The 14,891-nt window shown below is 41.4% G+C and overlaps 1 protein-coding gene across 1 annotated transcript in view; it reads left to right on the plus strand.

The window, feature by feature from the left end:
* MCF2L2 (MCF.2 cell line derived transforming sequence-like 2) overlaps positions 1–14,891 on the plus strand; it is a 130,645-nt gene that overhangs the window by 94,208 nt on the left and 21,546 nt on the right. The window contains exons 19-24 of the mRNA XM_031055432.1: positions 2,925–3,017; positions 3,525–3,617; positions 5,844–5,969; positions 9,985–10,206; positions 11,470–11,562; positions 11,972–12,050. Coding sequence (XP_030911292.1) covers positions 2,925–3,017; positions 3,525–3,617; positions 5,844–5,969; positions 9,985–10,206; positions 11,470–11,562; positions 11,972–12,050 — 706 coding nt within the window. The remainder of the gene's footprint in view (positions 1–2,924; positions 3,018–3,524; positions 3,618–5,843; positions 5,970–9,984; positions 10,207–11,469; positions 11,563–11,971; positions 12,051–14,891) is intronic.

A 14,891-nucleotide genomic window follows, 5' to 3' on the forward strand; every position in this document is an offset into this window, starting at 1 on the left:
CTGCCCTGTGACTTTTGGCTGTGCTTGCAGTGACAGGGGCAAACAGAAGCAGCTGCTGTTCCAAGAGATGCTGAGCTCTGGGAGGAACTCACACTCTTGTAGGTTCTCCCCCTTTGTATGGGTGTGACCACCCTGCCACAACAACAGGCTGGGCCTATGATTGGAAATAGACAGTTTTTTAAAATTTATACTTTGAAGAGTTTTACCCTGTCTGATCACACTGGGCCTTTTCAGCCTTGATTCCAGGGCTGCTTGAAAGTATCCTGAGAGCTGCAGTGAGACACTCTGGTGCCAGAGTCACTCCCTCCCCTGCCAGTCATTCTCCCATGTCCTCACACATCCTCCCAGCTCCACCAATGCCACCTGAGCAACTGTCACCATGAACGTGAACCCTGCATCTCAGGCGATGGGAGAAACAGCCTGTGGAGTCTCTCTCTGGCTTTGTCTCCTGGCACATGGCAGCAGAATCCGGTAAAAGATGAGCCAGAAATGCCTTTCTTGTTCTCCCACTTTGCCTGACCTCGTTTAGGGCATGATCTTCGGATGAGGTAAATTACAAGTGAGCCAGCTTAATTTTACCCTCATGGCAGCTATTTTGCCATCATCAAGATGCTTGACCTTCCTTACAGCTCTGTGTGGTCTACACAGCATTCAATGACAGGAGGGATGTGCACTGAATTCCTTGTAGAATGGTCTTCTGGTGCTTTATCAGCAACAGGGGGGACACTCTGGGCTGATCTGCTTTCCAAAGGGCTGTGAAGAAGGAAACCTTAACAAACTAAGGCGAGAATGCTCAGGATGGAACCAAAGGTGTGTCAGACTGCTTACCAGACTGTGCCAGATGAAGTTCCTGGCAGGAGTGATTCACTGTGGATTACCACTCTTCACTTATTCATATTGCTAACCTTAAAATAGGGAATAGTTTAATAGGAACGAGCAGTTGGGACATTTGGTTTTTCGGAGAGAAAGAAGCATTTAGAAAAGGAATCTACTTGTGAAAGGACAGTAGCAGCTGACCAGAAACCTGTGAGTTTGATTCAAAGGTCTAAATTCTAGACTAATGCAAAAATTATCCATAAATCAGCAGTCAAAAAGATAATTGGAACTGTACTTATATGCCATGTGCATTGGAGCTTACAGAGCTCTCAGGGTCCAAATCAGTGTGGAAAGGAAAAGCTTTGCAGGAGAGAGGAGGACGGTGTAAAAGTACCAGCAAGAAGTCAGAACCTTTGCATGTGAAAATAGACATGTGTGGAATATTTAAGACTGGGATTTGAATAATTAGACAATCAATTATTTCTTGGCGTTTTAAAGTCTGAGCTTAATTCTATTCCTAACACTGTTGCAAAACTTAAAGCTGTAATTAAATATGTAAGTATGTGCCTTAGCAGGTGTCACTGATTTAGGCAGCAGTAGATTGCACTGGCATAGGGTGGCTCCACTATGGCAAATTACTGGTAAATTGTTGGTAATTGTAAATTTTCTTTAAGTTTAAATTGGTTCTTTTCTCTTATTCCTCATAGTTCTCTTGTCTGTTGCTCTCTCCGTTCTTCTTACCCAGTCCAGTTAGGTTTCTGTGGGCTAGGATGAGATGGTAATGCTTGATTATGCTTTGTTGCTATTTTTAGTTCTGTGGGGTTTACCGCCTGCTAACTTCCCTCCAGGGCCACATGTAGAAATAATTATATTTTTGTGGAGAAAACTCTGCACCTATTTTGAAACAGCACCATAAATATTCTATAGAGTTGCAACAGAAGAGGTTTTTGTATTGCACAATCCTTGACACAGTGTGGTGTTAGGTGGCACAGCTCTGATTTCCCAGCTGATTCATCAGGGTGATGTCAGGATGGGTCTGTGGAGGAAGACAGCAGCAATGCTGATTTCTTCTGGTAATTGCACAGAAGGAAGTGATTTCCCTGCAGCAGGAGTGCATGGGAACTGCCTGGTGGGCTGAGAGAGCAGAGGAACAATCCAGGAATTGCTGAGATTTACTTTTGATGTTCTCTTTGATTTGCTGAGGTCACATCCCAGCAGGGTAGGTGCAGATGAAGGTGGGAAGCTCCTGGCTGGTCGGGCACAGCCAGCCCTGCTCAGAAGCCCCATGGCACTGCTCCGGGGCCACCCGGGTGCCCAGGCAGCCAGCCCAGGTCCTGGCAGAGGAACACCCATCCCTGCCAGCCCAGGTCCTGCAGAGGAACACCCATCTCTGCCAGCCCAGGTCCTGCAGAGGAACACCCATCCCTGCATCCACCCACAGAGCCAGGGAGCTCAGAACACCCTCTCTGGGCTTTTGTAGAGATTCTCTCTGTTTTCACTGAAGTTAGGGAGATTTTTGCCGTGGACCTCAGTGAGAGCACTTGGAGTGTGGTCAAAGCTAAATAGTGAATCCACCCACTTCTAATTTGGAGAGGACAGGGTTTAAGCACATCCCCCTGCCTGGCCTGGGACATCAATATGACAAACTTCCTCCTTTTTAATTTGTCCTTGTACTGTTGAGAGCCAACACTATTTTTGAAGTCTATTGAACTGCTAAACCTTAGTCATCATTAACAATTACAGTCTGTGCCAGTATTGTTAATAAAATTGTTAATAAAGTTTAAATTTCTAATGTTTCTTTTTTGTTTTGTTTTGTTTTCTCAAAACCATCAATTCACCTCCCTGAAAAAGATACTGGTTTTGCTAGATTATGTGTCTTCCAATCTGCAGTCTCCTTGCTTTGTGTGAAAAGTGAGGGGAAAAAATTCTCACTTTCAGGTGTATTTAACTTAACCAGAAGTAAAAAGTAGGTTTGGTGGTTTCAGTATGTTTTTACATACAGAGTAAACAATTACTTCATGTCTTAGGATGGAAGGTAAGAAAAAGTGTGATTCAAGAAAGACACTCTGGATTTTTTTCCTTCCCTTACCTAAACTCTTTTCTTGCAGAAGGAGGACCTCCAAATATATGAAAAGTACTGTCAGAACAAGCCAAGGTCTGAAGCTCTCTGGAGACAGTGTGGAGACAGCATCTTTTTTCAGGTGGAATTTCATTGCAGACTAGCAGTGCCAGACCCTCAAAGCTCATTTTCCTTGTGTATCTCTATTCTTTAGAAAACCTAGAGTAAAACACAGACTTTCCTGCATGCTTTTTATACTGATGGTAGGTGCCCAGTGTGTGTCAAGGTGTTCTCTACAGGAGACTGGGCAGGTAGAGCAGTGGGTAGATTTCCTGGATGGGAGCCTGACTCTGCAGGCTATACCCACACCAAAAAAGTGCTGGCTGCTTTGCAAATCCCAGCTGATTGCAATCTCATCAGCAGGGAATGCCAGATTTCAACACCAAGTGGAACCTGAACATTAGCCCTTGTTTAGATATATTTTCACTGTGGGATAAGTAACCCGGAAATTCCTATGCAGATGGAACAAATTTCTCTCTCAATTAATTCATGGACTTATAATCTTCAGATTGTCAAATGATAATGATCTTGGTGACTTGCCTGTGTTTCAAGAAACAATTTTCTTTTTCTTCTCTGTTGTCTCCTGCAGGAATGTCAGCGTAAATTGGATCATAAGCTCTCACTTGATGCTTATCTCTTAAAGCCAGTTCAGAGAATCACCAAGTACCAGCTGCTGCTAAAGGTAATTTCTCCATGACAGTGCAAAGAATTCCAATGTATGGCTTGCTTTATTTCCAGAATTGCATATCAGTCATGACTACCTGGAAATAAATCTTTACCCAGTTCTTCAGCAAATACTCAGCATTTTTTAGTTGTAAATGGTAGAAAACAGTCTTGTACAGGAACTTCCTGTTCCCAATCTATTTTAGATTTTAGATTAGACTTTTTCCCCATAGCTCCCAATCTATTTTAGATTGGGAACTGCTATTACTTAGCAGTACTTGTACTAAGTAAAAGCAGTATACTATTACATGTATAGCTCTCTCTATATAAAATATTTTACTTACTTTTTAAGTTAGTATTTTATTGTTTTATTTATCTTTAGACAGAAATTGAGCTTAGTTTTATTGTATCAGTATATGGTTTTACAATTTGAAAACAGGAACTGATGCCTTAAATCCTGTCAGTAACATCTGTCCCTGTTTAACAAAACTCTTTCAGCTCCCTGAAGTAATTTTTTCCCATGGTTGTGACTCAAACCTTTCAGAGGGAGCCACTCCCTTTGCTGCTTCTTTTTAAAAGACACAGCCAGGAACAAATTGTCTGTCATTTTTCCATAAGGTGGATAAACGAACTTCCTCTTGATTGGTTGGAACCATGAGTGGTCCATGCTTGAAATTCTGATCTGAAGGCAATAGAAAATACATACACTCAAAACAACGATTTTTTTTATTTTTTTATTTTTAAGCTGGGGGCCTAAATTTCTGTTCAGTTCTTAAAAATAATATTTACTGACTTTCCCTATGGGAAGGTCATGAAGGTGAATTACATGCTCTTCTCAAGCCTCTGGGCTTAAAGTAGTGTTATGTACTCTCATGAAATTTAGCATTGAAATTTGCAATGAAGATTTTAGGTTGCCATTTAACTTGCTAATAGCTACTATGGCACTGCTCAAAATGTGCCAGTAAAAACCATGGGAGGACCTGGTTGGCCATTCTTGTATTTCTGTGAACTGCTTATTGACTTCATGTAAAACTATAGAATCCAAATTTTGAACATGGATATAGACAAGGATGCAACTTCACTGATTCCAGTAGATTTACATCAACATAGTCCAGAAATAAATTTGAACTCTGTTTCTTGAAACTATTCTCTGAGAAGGGAAAAAAAGTCAGGAAAGCAAGAGTAAACCAGATTTTACTTTTAATTTGAAAAATGACTGTAAATAAACCCAAGATTAGATCAAGGAGTAAAATTCTCAAGCAGAACAGGTCTCAGCCATTGGGGTTTGAAGCTGGTCAGACCAGTTTCATACTTAGCAACAACACATTGGCACTGGCATTTACTTTGTCAGGGTTTATGAGGTCTGGGAAGATGGTGCACTCCTTCCCTGGCTGCAGGGGCATTTAAAAGTGTAGAAAAATGGAAGCTAGTGAAAAATTGGTAACAAACAAGTGCTTAAGAAGCCGTGTGCCTTGAGTGGCGGGCGGACTGGATTTGAATTTTGGGTCACAATTACTGCAACCCTCTGGTTTCAATCAGTTTAGCTAATGTGTTCATGCTGATAAAAGCAGCATGCTCACATCTCATGAGATCCATCCTCATTCTGGAAAATGTGCAGCAGGTACTGTAGGAATGCATCCTGCTTTTACCTTCTAATCTCAGGTTACCCAAGCACTTGAGGACAGACTGCTGCTGTTTGAGGTTTGCAGGAACTACCTTTTTGCATCCCTATTTTACAGGAACACAAGGGCCTCAGCTTTTGGATTAAAAGATTTCCGAACTCAAAATGCAGAATGTCAAACCTGCCAAATTCAGACTAGAAATTGATTTGTATTTTTAACAGTGGTAGTACCTTGTGCAACTAATTGCAGAAGAAAATGGGGAACCGTTTAACACCTGAAATAATTATACTAAGTTTCTTTTCTAGCAGATGTGAAGAAAAAAAAAAACCCTGGATGTAATTCTATGACGTGCAAGGAGTTAATTGTAAATACGTCAGAATGGTCCCGTCTCATTTTAAATGAACCCTTTAAACTTGAAAATGTTCAAAAGATCAAAATGTGTGTCCTCAGTGACCACCCTGGTGAATGTCATATTTGGGGTTTTTTTTGGATTTTTTGTTCCTCTTTTGTTTTCCTCTAGTTCTGCTACTTTGTTTATGCACCACAAATTCCAGGAGGATTGTCTTACAGTGTCTTCTGGTATCAGAAGTTCTCAAGGATTCCCCATATCTTTTTTTAATCAGGAAATGCTGAAGTGCAGCAAAAACTCAGAAGGCACTGCTGAATTGGAAGAAGCCCTGGCCACAGTGCTTGATATCATCAAATCAGTAAATGATTCCATGCACCAGATAGCAATCACAGGATATGAGGTAACTGCTGCTGCTCCTCCTCTGCTCTGAGCCATCCCTTGTTCCTGTCACCACTGACCATGCTGTGCCTGTGGCTGGTACTGTGCTTTATGGAGCCTGTGCCACCTTCCTGAAGAGTGGCACTCAGAGGTGTGTTGTGATGACCAAAAATACATCTCAGCACCCCTGTCATGTGGAGCTGGGGTGTGAATGTGGGGGCATAATGGGGCAAATGCAGGACTTTTGAGTAATCGCACCCAAAACTCATTTGTAGGTGAGAGGTACAAGTGTAGTAAAACTAACTTGAGAAATTTGCTGAAACTTTGTGGCTCCTGTGCAACTCAAGTGTTTTCAAATCTTTTGCACTTAGGGAGAAAAATGTGGCTTTCATTTAAAGTGGGTAATGGAATCTGTGCCAGTGATTGGCAAGCTTGTTATCTGAAATGTGAAATAACAACCACGGTACAAATCAAAGGGCACAAATATATGTCTCTGCAGAAGCTCCATTGAAGTCATATGACTTTCAAGAACTAGTGCTGACTACATCAAATGAGCCCTTAAGTGAGAAGTGGAAGTGATTGACACATAAAGGAGAAACAAGCCTGGCAAAATGAGGCCTCAGAATCATGTGGTTGCCCATTTTGAAATAGCTGCAGGGTGAAAATGTCAAGAAAGAAACAATATACTGAGTATTGTTCAAAGAATTCTTACATCACAGTAACAGGCTTTAATCCAGAAAAACTATTTTGTGCAAAATCTGACTTTCTGAGAAGGTGCTGAGGTCTGTACAGACAATGTCTGAGTGGGAAGAGTTATTCTGGTTATCAGGATGGGAGTAGCCTCAGGAGTTTTGATTTCTATAGTTCTCTTTTGTGCAAGTGCATCTGCATCTGGTAGCTGAGGAACCCATGCCTGCTGCCAACATGATTTTATAAAAAAAGTCAGTTGCTTGCTCATTTAACTGCTTGTCAGAGATCCATTGCTGCACACAGCTGGAGATGTGGCCTGTGCATTACATTTGGGATGAGAATTTGAGTTCTGCCTGCAGTAGCTTCCCTGGGTTGAAGGTGAAGCAGTGGCCACCTCACTGAACTGGCAAACACTGAATAGGTGTGGTGATTGTGGATCAGAGAAACACCACAGGTCATAAATACCATCTTAGATCCCCTAAACCTGACAAACTTAAATAAAGCAGCACATACTTAATCCATTCTGGTCATGGCTGAGTGTCTCAGAAACTCAGTTCATTTTAGAAAAACTCTTTAGAGCCTGTATATTATTATTGCAGTCTTGAACCAGTCAATATGGACATGGGAAGGTTGTATCATAGATACAGCACACCCTTTACCTCCCAATTTCCACTGTTTCTTATTAATTCCCAAAGAGAAAGGTAGTTTTCCTCCTGTATTTCTCAGTTTAAATGTATGTACTTACAGCAATTCAGAAAAAAATTTATTTCGAAACAGTTCTGTAAAGGGAAGGGAAGAAGAGCTTCTCCAAGAAAGGTAACACATTATCCTGAGTAGGGGGGATTTATCCAGATTCCTGTGCCTGTAAATGCTGAGGTCATCCTTTTGTCTATTCCTTTCTTTAAAGTGTGAGTAGTTTTGTAATCAAGAATTCAATGGAACATTCCTGTTCCTTTTCAACTTTTACTTTTGAATTTTCCAGCCTTTCATGAAATACCAGATAGTAACTCCAAGGACTAGATTTTTGCCTCTGCTTTCTTAGCTGAACTGCAAAACATGGCACAGTAGGACATGGCCACTGTTTAGCCCAATGCTGACAGCATTCCTGAGATGCTTTGTTACATTATTTTTAAATGGGGTGAAAGTGTGAAAGAAGATGTACCCAATCATTTCTTCTCCCTGTTCCACCTGTCCCATGTGCTCAGCTGTGGTGCCAAATAAACACCTCCCATAGACAGTGAAACCACACCCCATCTTGAGGAGTCTTTCCCACACAGCCATGGTAGAAATACTTGTCTGGAAAACCTTTCAGAGAGGGATATTATGGCAGTAGGGAAGCAGGTTTTGGGACAGCTGATGAACGCTCCCTACTGCACTTTCTGTTTCTTGGACTTGGGCACATGCAGATTTGAGGAGCTGAACTCTTGTAAGAAATTGCTGACATGTAAGTCTGGGATTGGATTGGTGTATCTTTTTTATTTTCAGGCAAAACCACAAAAAAACCAAAAAATTAGAATAAAGCTCAGAGAGCAGAAGATTTAGATGTGTTTCCTACTATTATCCCAATATTTGTACACAATCTGGCTTGGGTAGTTTGTCCATGAATTATGATGAGAGATTCTTATAAATTATCATTATGTATTGCTCATCTTCCATAAACATGGGATACTATGTATTGCTCTAACAGGGAATAATTATATTTGAGATAGTGATCAAATCCTCCACTTTAAATAAACTTCCTTTAGGGTAAAATATTGCTGTCCACTAGCAGAAATTACCAGAAACTGTGTCCTTCTATTTGCTGCCTACACTGAAGACAGTGCAGTGCTTGTGGGCTAATTATCAAGTCTGCTGTGGCATTGCTGCAGTCTGCCATCCCTGTCTGTCTCTTTCTTGTCTCCCACTTGACTCACTATTATCCCAGTCCCAGATCCAAGGTTGGAGAGACAGACCTGTCACAAGAGTTGAACTGAGCTTCTGGATCTCAGGGCTGTATTGAACAGTGCCTGGAGTGAGAGGAGCCTCTCACCATTGTCAGAACCATGTAGAAAATATGCTTGTGGGGTTTTTTTTAATTTAGCTTTGCATATCCATGTGCTTTTTGCACGCTTGCAGTTTATAGCTACATGCACATATAAATACAAACACCCCCAGTCCTGTATGCACAAAGAAAAGATCCAGGTCTATATATTAGAGATGACAGGCTTATCTAAATTGCTGAGGGTTTCTGAATGGTTTGGAGAGTCTAATAATACCCTGATATAGAGTGTAAAAGTACCTAATGAAGCTCTGGTTTTGCAGTTGAATGTTGGGTAGAGGAAGGGGAGTGGGAGGGAGAGCAGGTTGCAATTCTTGGTATAAGAAATGAGACATTCCCACTTGGAGCCAACATCTTCACCTTATAATCAACAGAACATGCAAATGTTGAAAGTAAGTACTTTAATAATGCACTGGGCTTATTCCCTCAACTTATTATACAAAGCATTCCTAGGAAAACTTGTGTTAAGATAGTTATGATTATCATAATTTGTTGAATCCCATAACCATATAGGCATTGCCATGTCTTATATGCACACATTCCTCCACTCTTAATGTGGGATTGTTCTGGTGGCATCTGAGCTAAATATTTATATCAGTTGAAATATTTTCCCTTCAGACAAGAGCTTTAATTTAGAAAGGTCTTGTTCCTGCCTAGTTTCACTCTCCCTCAGGTACTTTTATGGCTCCTTGGTGCATTCACTCCCTCTTTGCCCAGGGCTGTGCAGTGTTGCATAGTTTGCAGATGGTGAGCCAAGAAATTATTGACAAAGCTTGTAAAGACTATTTTGAAACAGGAGGGAATTACATACCTACACAGCTCTAGGCACTGATCCGTGACTTCAGGCATCTAAGCTCTTTCAAGGTTTTGCCCAGGGATGGAGGAAGCTTGCACAAGAGTGGAAACTGAAACTAGATCTTCCAGAGTCAAAGCCTTTGTTTGGGTATTGGACTGCACTGGCCCTTTCTACTGCCTTGGAGTCAGAGGCCTTGAAACCCAGTTTTTGTCAGCAGAAGCTTCCTCTGAGATCACCAGAGGGGACAGCCTGCGTGTCGCATCCAAAGAGATCCTGACATGGATCTTAAATGCTAACTATGAGTGGGAGACAAACTGGGAATTATGGACATGGAAACCAGTGAGTTAATGGTTATGGGAAGAAACCACACAGGCTTAGCAAGGGGACAAATGCACTCTCCAACACTAGAGATGCCTCTGCCTGGAACCTCAAACATCAGAAGAGGAATGAATTGTCCCTGGGACTACCCTGGTTTGAGTGTGATCTGTGCTCTCTCTTTTCCTTGCTTGCTAGGGGGATGTCAGTGAGCTTGGCAAGCTGTTGATGCAGGGTTCCTTCAATGTATGGACTGACCACAAGAAGGGGCACAACAAGGTGAAGGACTTGGCTAGATTCAAACCAATGCAGAGACACCTCTTCCTCTATACAAAGATGCTACTTTTCTGCAAGAAACGGGAGGAGAACACTGATGGCCATGAGAAGACAGCTTCATACAGCTTTAAAAATTCATTAAAGGTAATAAATGCAGTAATGGTGGGGGAGGGAAATAAGTCTGGTGTTCTCACAGGCAGCGATGTGCCCACATGGGGATTTGAAGAAGGTGCACATATCTGGAGCTGTCTTGCACCCCTGAATAAATGACAGCTCCCATTTAGTTTTGGGCTGGAGACAGACCAAGCTATCCTGCGACTGCAGATATGAACCTTGTTCTTTGCAACTTGAAACAAAAGGGCACCTTGTGTGATCTTGCCCAGCATCCCATAAAGAGAAGCCAGACTGAATGGACCTGCATCTGTCATTGCTCTGCCTATGGGCATCCTCCAGGTGCAGTCCTATGGCAAATTTTACTATTGGCACAGCTGAGCTGATATTTTCTGTGGCAATAACACCTACAGATGAATCAATGCAGTAAAGTGCCCTTTTATTTGCAAGAGTGAAATTTCCAGATATGAGTCAGGACATTTTTAGTTGGCAATCACAAGTAGGCCACATTTTCCATCTAAGCACATTGATGTGACACTTGTGACTTTAACCAGCTAACACAGATCATCAAGTGCAATGTTCCAAACTTATTTCAGGGTACCCAGACAGGAATTGTAACAGAACCTGCTTCAAGGGTTGAACCAATTCATCTAAGTATTTCAAGTTTCTTCCTGTAGAGATAGAAGGAATGGTGGCATAACACTAAATAAACGTCTAAATCTTTAAATTAATGCTGATGTGGATGTGAACAAGAGACGTGAGCAAATACAGTAATAAGATGAGAAAGTGGTTAGTAGCAGCTGAACTTCAAGACTGTGATCAAGAATTTTTCATTTAAGAAATCTAGAATTTTTTTTCTTCAGTTTTTTTGTGTCTTCTGGATTTGCAGACTGGTCATTAAATCTCACAAAGCCCTATTCCATTCCTCTTTCTCTCCCACCTCAACAGGTCAGTGATAGCAAGTGAAAAAAACAGTCCTAAAACTGAAAATTTATCAAGGTGAACAAGAGCCAGGATGGGGTTGAAAACTGATTCACAGATCAAGCAATAAAAGAAAAGAGGATAAATTCAGACATTAGCTTGGGTTAATTTTGAACATTCTTTTTCCCTTTAGCAATCAAAAAGACGAATGACAAATCAGATATTGAGAAATAACATGCTCTGAATTTTACTTTTAATGACTCCCAAAGGTGTCAGAAGCGAATGCAGCCTTTTAAAAATGTTCCTCAGAGGATCAAGTTTAAAGACTATTGATATTTTCCAGATTCCAGCTTCTTGTTTTCTGTTTTGAAACAGATGAGCACTGTGGGCATTACAGAAAATGTAAAAGGGGATAATAAGAAGTTTGAGATCTGGTATAATGGCAGAGAAGAAGTCTATATCATTCAGGTAATGACAATCCTTTTTGTCTTCAAGGGCTGTACTTCCTTTCAATTGAATTGTTTTTAAGAATGTTCACTGTCCTGTACACTCCAGAAACAATAGCCATTGAAATCTTCATTGGTGAAGCACTTTCAAAGGCACTGAAATGCCTAATTTATTTGTGAAAATGGTCAGGATTTTGGCCAAAAGAAGAAATAAAGTAATAGAAAATTCCTTGGAATGCTGGACAGAAAAGCAAGAACAGGACTTTGGATTTGTGGTAACTTTTCCATCTTGAGGAGCATCTACTTTGCTCAAAGCTGGCCACAGTGTTCCAATCCTTGGCAAACTGAGAGCCAGTGTAGGTCAGGGCAGCCCAGTGATTGGCAGCATGTTTTAACTGGATCTGCTTTGCCTTGTCCTCTTTTGTTCTCAGGCATCTTCTGTTGAGCTGAAAAACACCTGGATTTCAGAGATCCGCAAAGTCCTGACAGGACAGCTGGAGGCATGCAGAGGTAGGGCTCACAGAGCAGCAGCTGGGCATGTGTCCTTCCCCTGTAGCTGTGTGTGACAATATGGGGCTGGGACAGCTTCAGTGCCAGCCAGGACCCCCAGTGAAGCCAGCAAGGACCAGCTGGGCAGTTACAGCATTGCTGGGATTTAAAACCATGTCCTGATCAAAGAAAATTTCTTGGACTTTTAGAAGTGACAGGAATAACTATTCCATTCACAGTCAGTCCAAGGAACATGGTTTTCCCCTGTTGTCCCTCTCAAGCCACAACTCCAGAAGCATCCTTTTACCTCAGCATGTGAGGAGATGGGGTGTGTGCTCTGTGTCTCCTGGATCAAAAGGTCTCCTTCCACATCCATGACTGGACACAGCAACTGCTCCTCCATCTTAGTGTTTGCTTTGTTTTGTTTGGGCTTTGAGGGTTTTTGTTTTAAATCTAGTCACCCCCCACCTTATGTTCTAAATGTCAGTTGTCCCATCTTTCCATCTTAGTGCCCTCCCTGTAAAACATGGTTCATGGCATTTCCCTCTCTCACTGAGATGTCACTATGAAGGTGGTTTGTGATGTGTTCAACACTGTCAATGATTGAAGCCTCTTAAATACCTAATGACACCCTTTTTTATATAATATATTGAATCCCAGACAGACAAAATTCAGTCAGGTTATTTCAGACAGCAAAAGAACATAGTGATGAGAGCTATCATAGATGCTATTCTATTTATTCTATTAGGACAAAAAAACCCCACAGACTTTTCCTGAATCTTGGCATTGCCTCTCACCTTGGTCTGTCATTTTCTGCTTCTTTCATACACTCATCTTTCTTTAAAGCAAGGTCAGCAAAGCCTCTCCACCCACATCTTTCAAATTCCTAAGCAGACTTTGTCCAAGGTGGAAACCTGTGTCTGTGCTTTAACTTTAGAGGTCACCTCTATTTTAATTACCTGTTTCACAAAGACATTGAGTTCTTGCATCCTCCTTAGGTACAAGGAAACAATTATAGCCTCAGCAGTTGAATCAAACCCATAACAATACACTTATTTACAATGTTTACTACTCTGGTCTTGTGTTACTGATCTTTTCTTCATCCTTTCTCCTTTTTATTCTGAATTTTACTGTGATTAGTTCATCAGGAACTGCTGAGGAAAGACCTCAGGATTCTTGTTAGTGCAGTTTCAGGACTGGATCTAGAGACTTTCTGATATGTTTGTAACATTTGCTTCTGAAGTATAAAAGCTGGTTACTTAGGCTACCACAAAGAGTTGCTAATGGAGAAAATGTACATATTTAATAGGATAGAGTGCTAGTCCTCTATTTGTGTTTCTAGGCAAAGGAAATTAAGCTTGTATGTTACCCAGATGAGCATTAGTGAAATCTCTATAGCATACAAGACCTATTAGCTATTAGAGTTGCTTTGCATTTTCCAGAGAAAAATACACAGGAATCAAGACTGATTGAAACATTTATGTTTTGATTTTCTTTATTGTTTTGCACTAAGATCATACCATTCTAGAATATTTCAGGTTTCAAGGAACCTCAGGACATCACAGTCCAAGGTCCTGCTCAGAGCAGAGTCAGTTGTTGGTCAAACAAGTTTACTCAAGACTTTAATCAGTCTGGTCTCAAGACCATCCAAGGGTGACTTTCATCCTACTCTGTGAATATAGTCAAGCTTTCCTTTATTGTGAATCCAGCAGAACAGCAGTCAGAGGATATAAATTGTATCTCATATGCTATTGCAACTCTTCCCATTGCCTTTTCCCAAATGATCACATGAATCAAACCCCTTACTACAATAACTGGTGTCAGGAAGCACATGCTTTGTCTTGTGGTTTTAAAGTTTCTTTTTTTAATGACTCACAAAAGAAGAGGCCTTAATCCAAGACTGGATATTTTTACATCTGAGCATTGCAATGGAAGAAGGAAGAGGGATATATTTGGTTTTTTGGCTGTTTTTAATGACTGTTGTTAGGAGTCGCACAGGGGGTTGGAATGTTGGAAGAAACCAGCTGAGGTGGATGAGTGAGGGGCACAGAAGGTGGCCACAGGATGGGATAAATAGTTTAAAATATGGGTCACTGGTGTCCAAACACTTGGTGTGTACCCAGCCCTGTCAGAGACTGCAGTGAGCATGGAGTGCTAACAAGGCTTTGGGCAACACCTTGATCCATCAATCCCCAAGAATGCAGCTCTCTTGCAGGCAAAGGAATTACTGATACAGCTTAAGGGATTTGTGTAAGGCCATGAATCAGTTGCCAAACCCAGGACTGGAGCTACTTCCCACTCCCCAGCCAGCATGGGCATTTCTACCCCACAAACAAACTGCTTGAGTTTAATCTTTCAGTGCTGCCCCATCCCCTTGTCATGTCCCTTTCACTGATAGGAGGTTCATCTTTTTCAGAGTGAAATAGCCCAGGGATCTCAGCAATATAAGAGTTTGAAAGCATTTCCTTCCACTGCTTCCTCATTTCTCAGTGTCTGACTCTCCTGGCCCTGAAATCCAGGCTCTGAGCAACTGTCTTATAATTTTTCTTCACTCAGCATTTACTGGGCAAAGTACAAGTCTGTTGCTACCTTGTGGCCCTGCAAAAAGAGTGAACAAGTGGCATATATAACATTTTCTGATTACTGTTTTCCAGGATGCTGAGCAAAAGCATTCTGCAGAGAGATAGGGATATATTCTGCTATGTGGCTGAGTGTGCAAAAGGACTGATGGACATGTGTTGCTAAATCCAGACAAAGCTATGAGCCACAAAACTTGTATTCTGGGAAAAAGGCCATTATCCATTCTCCAGATCAACATCATGCAGTTAGCTAGGAAGAGGTACCGGGAAGAGAGAAGGTAGT

Source organism: Geospiza fortis, unplaced genomic scaffold (assembly GCF_000277835.1).
Source record: "Geospiza fortis unplaced genomic scaffold, GeoFor_1.0 scaffold172, whole genome shotgun sequence".
Classification (NCBI taxonomy): domain Eukaryota; kingdom Metazoa; phylum Chordata; class Aves; order Passeriformes; family Thraupidae; genus Geospiza; species Geospiza fortis.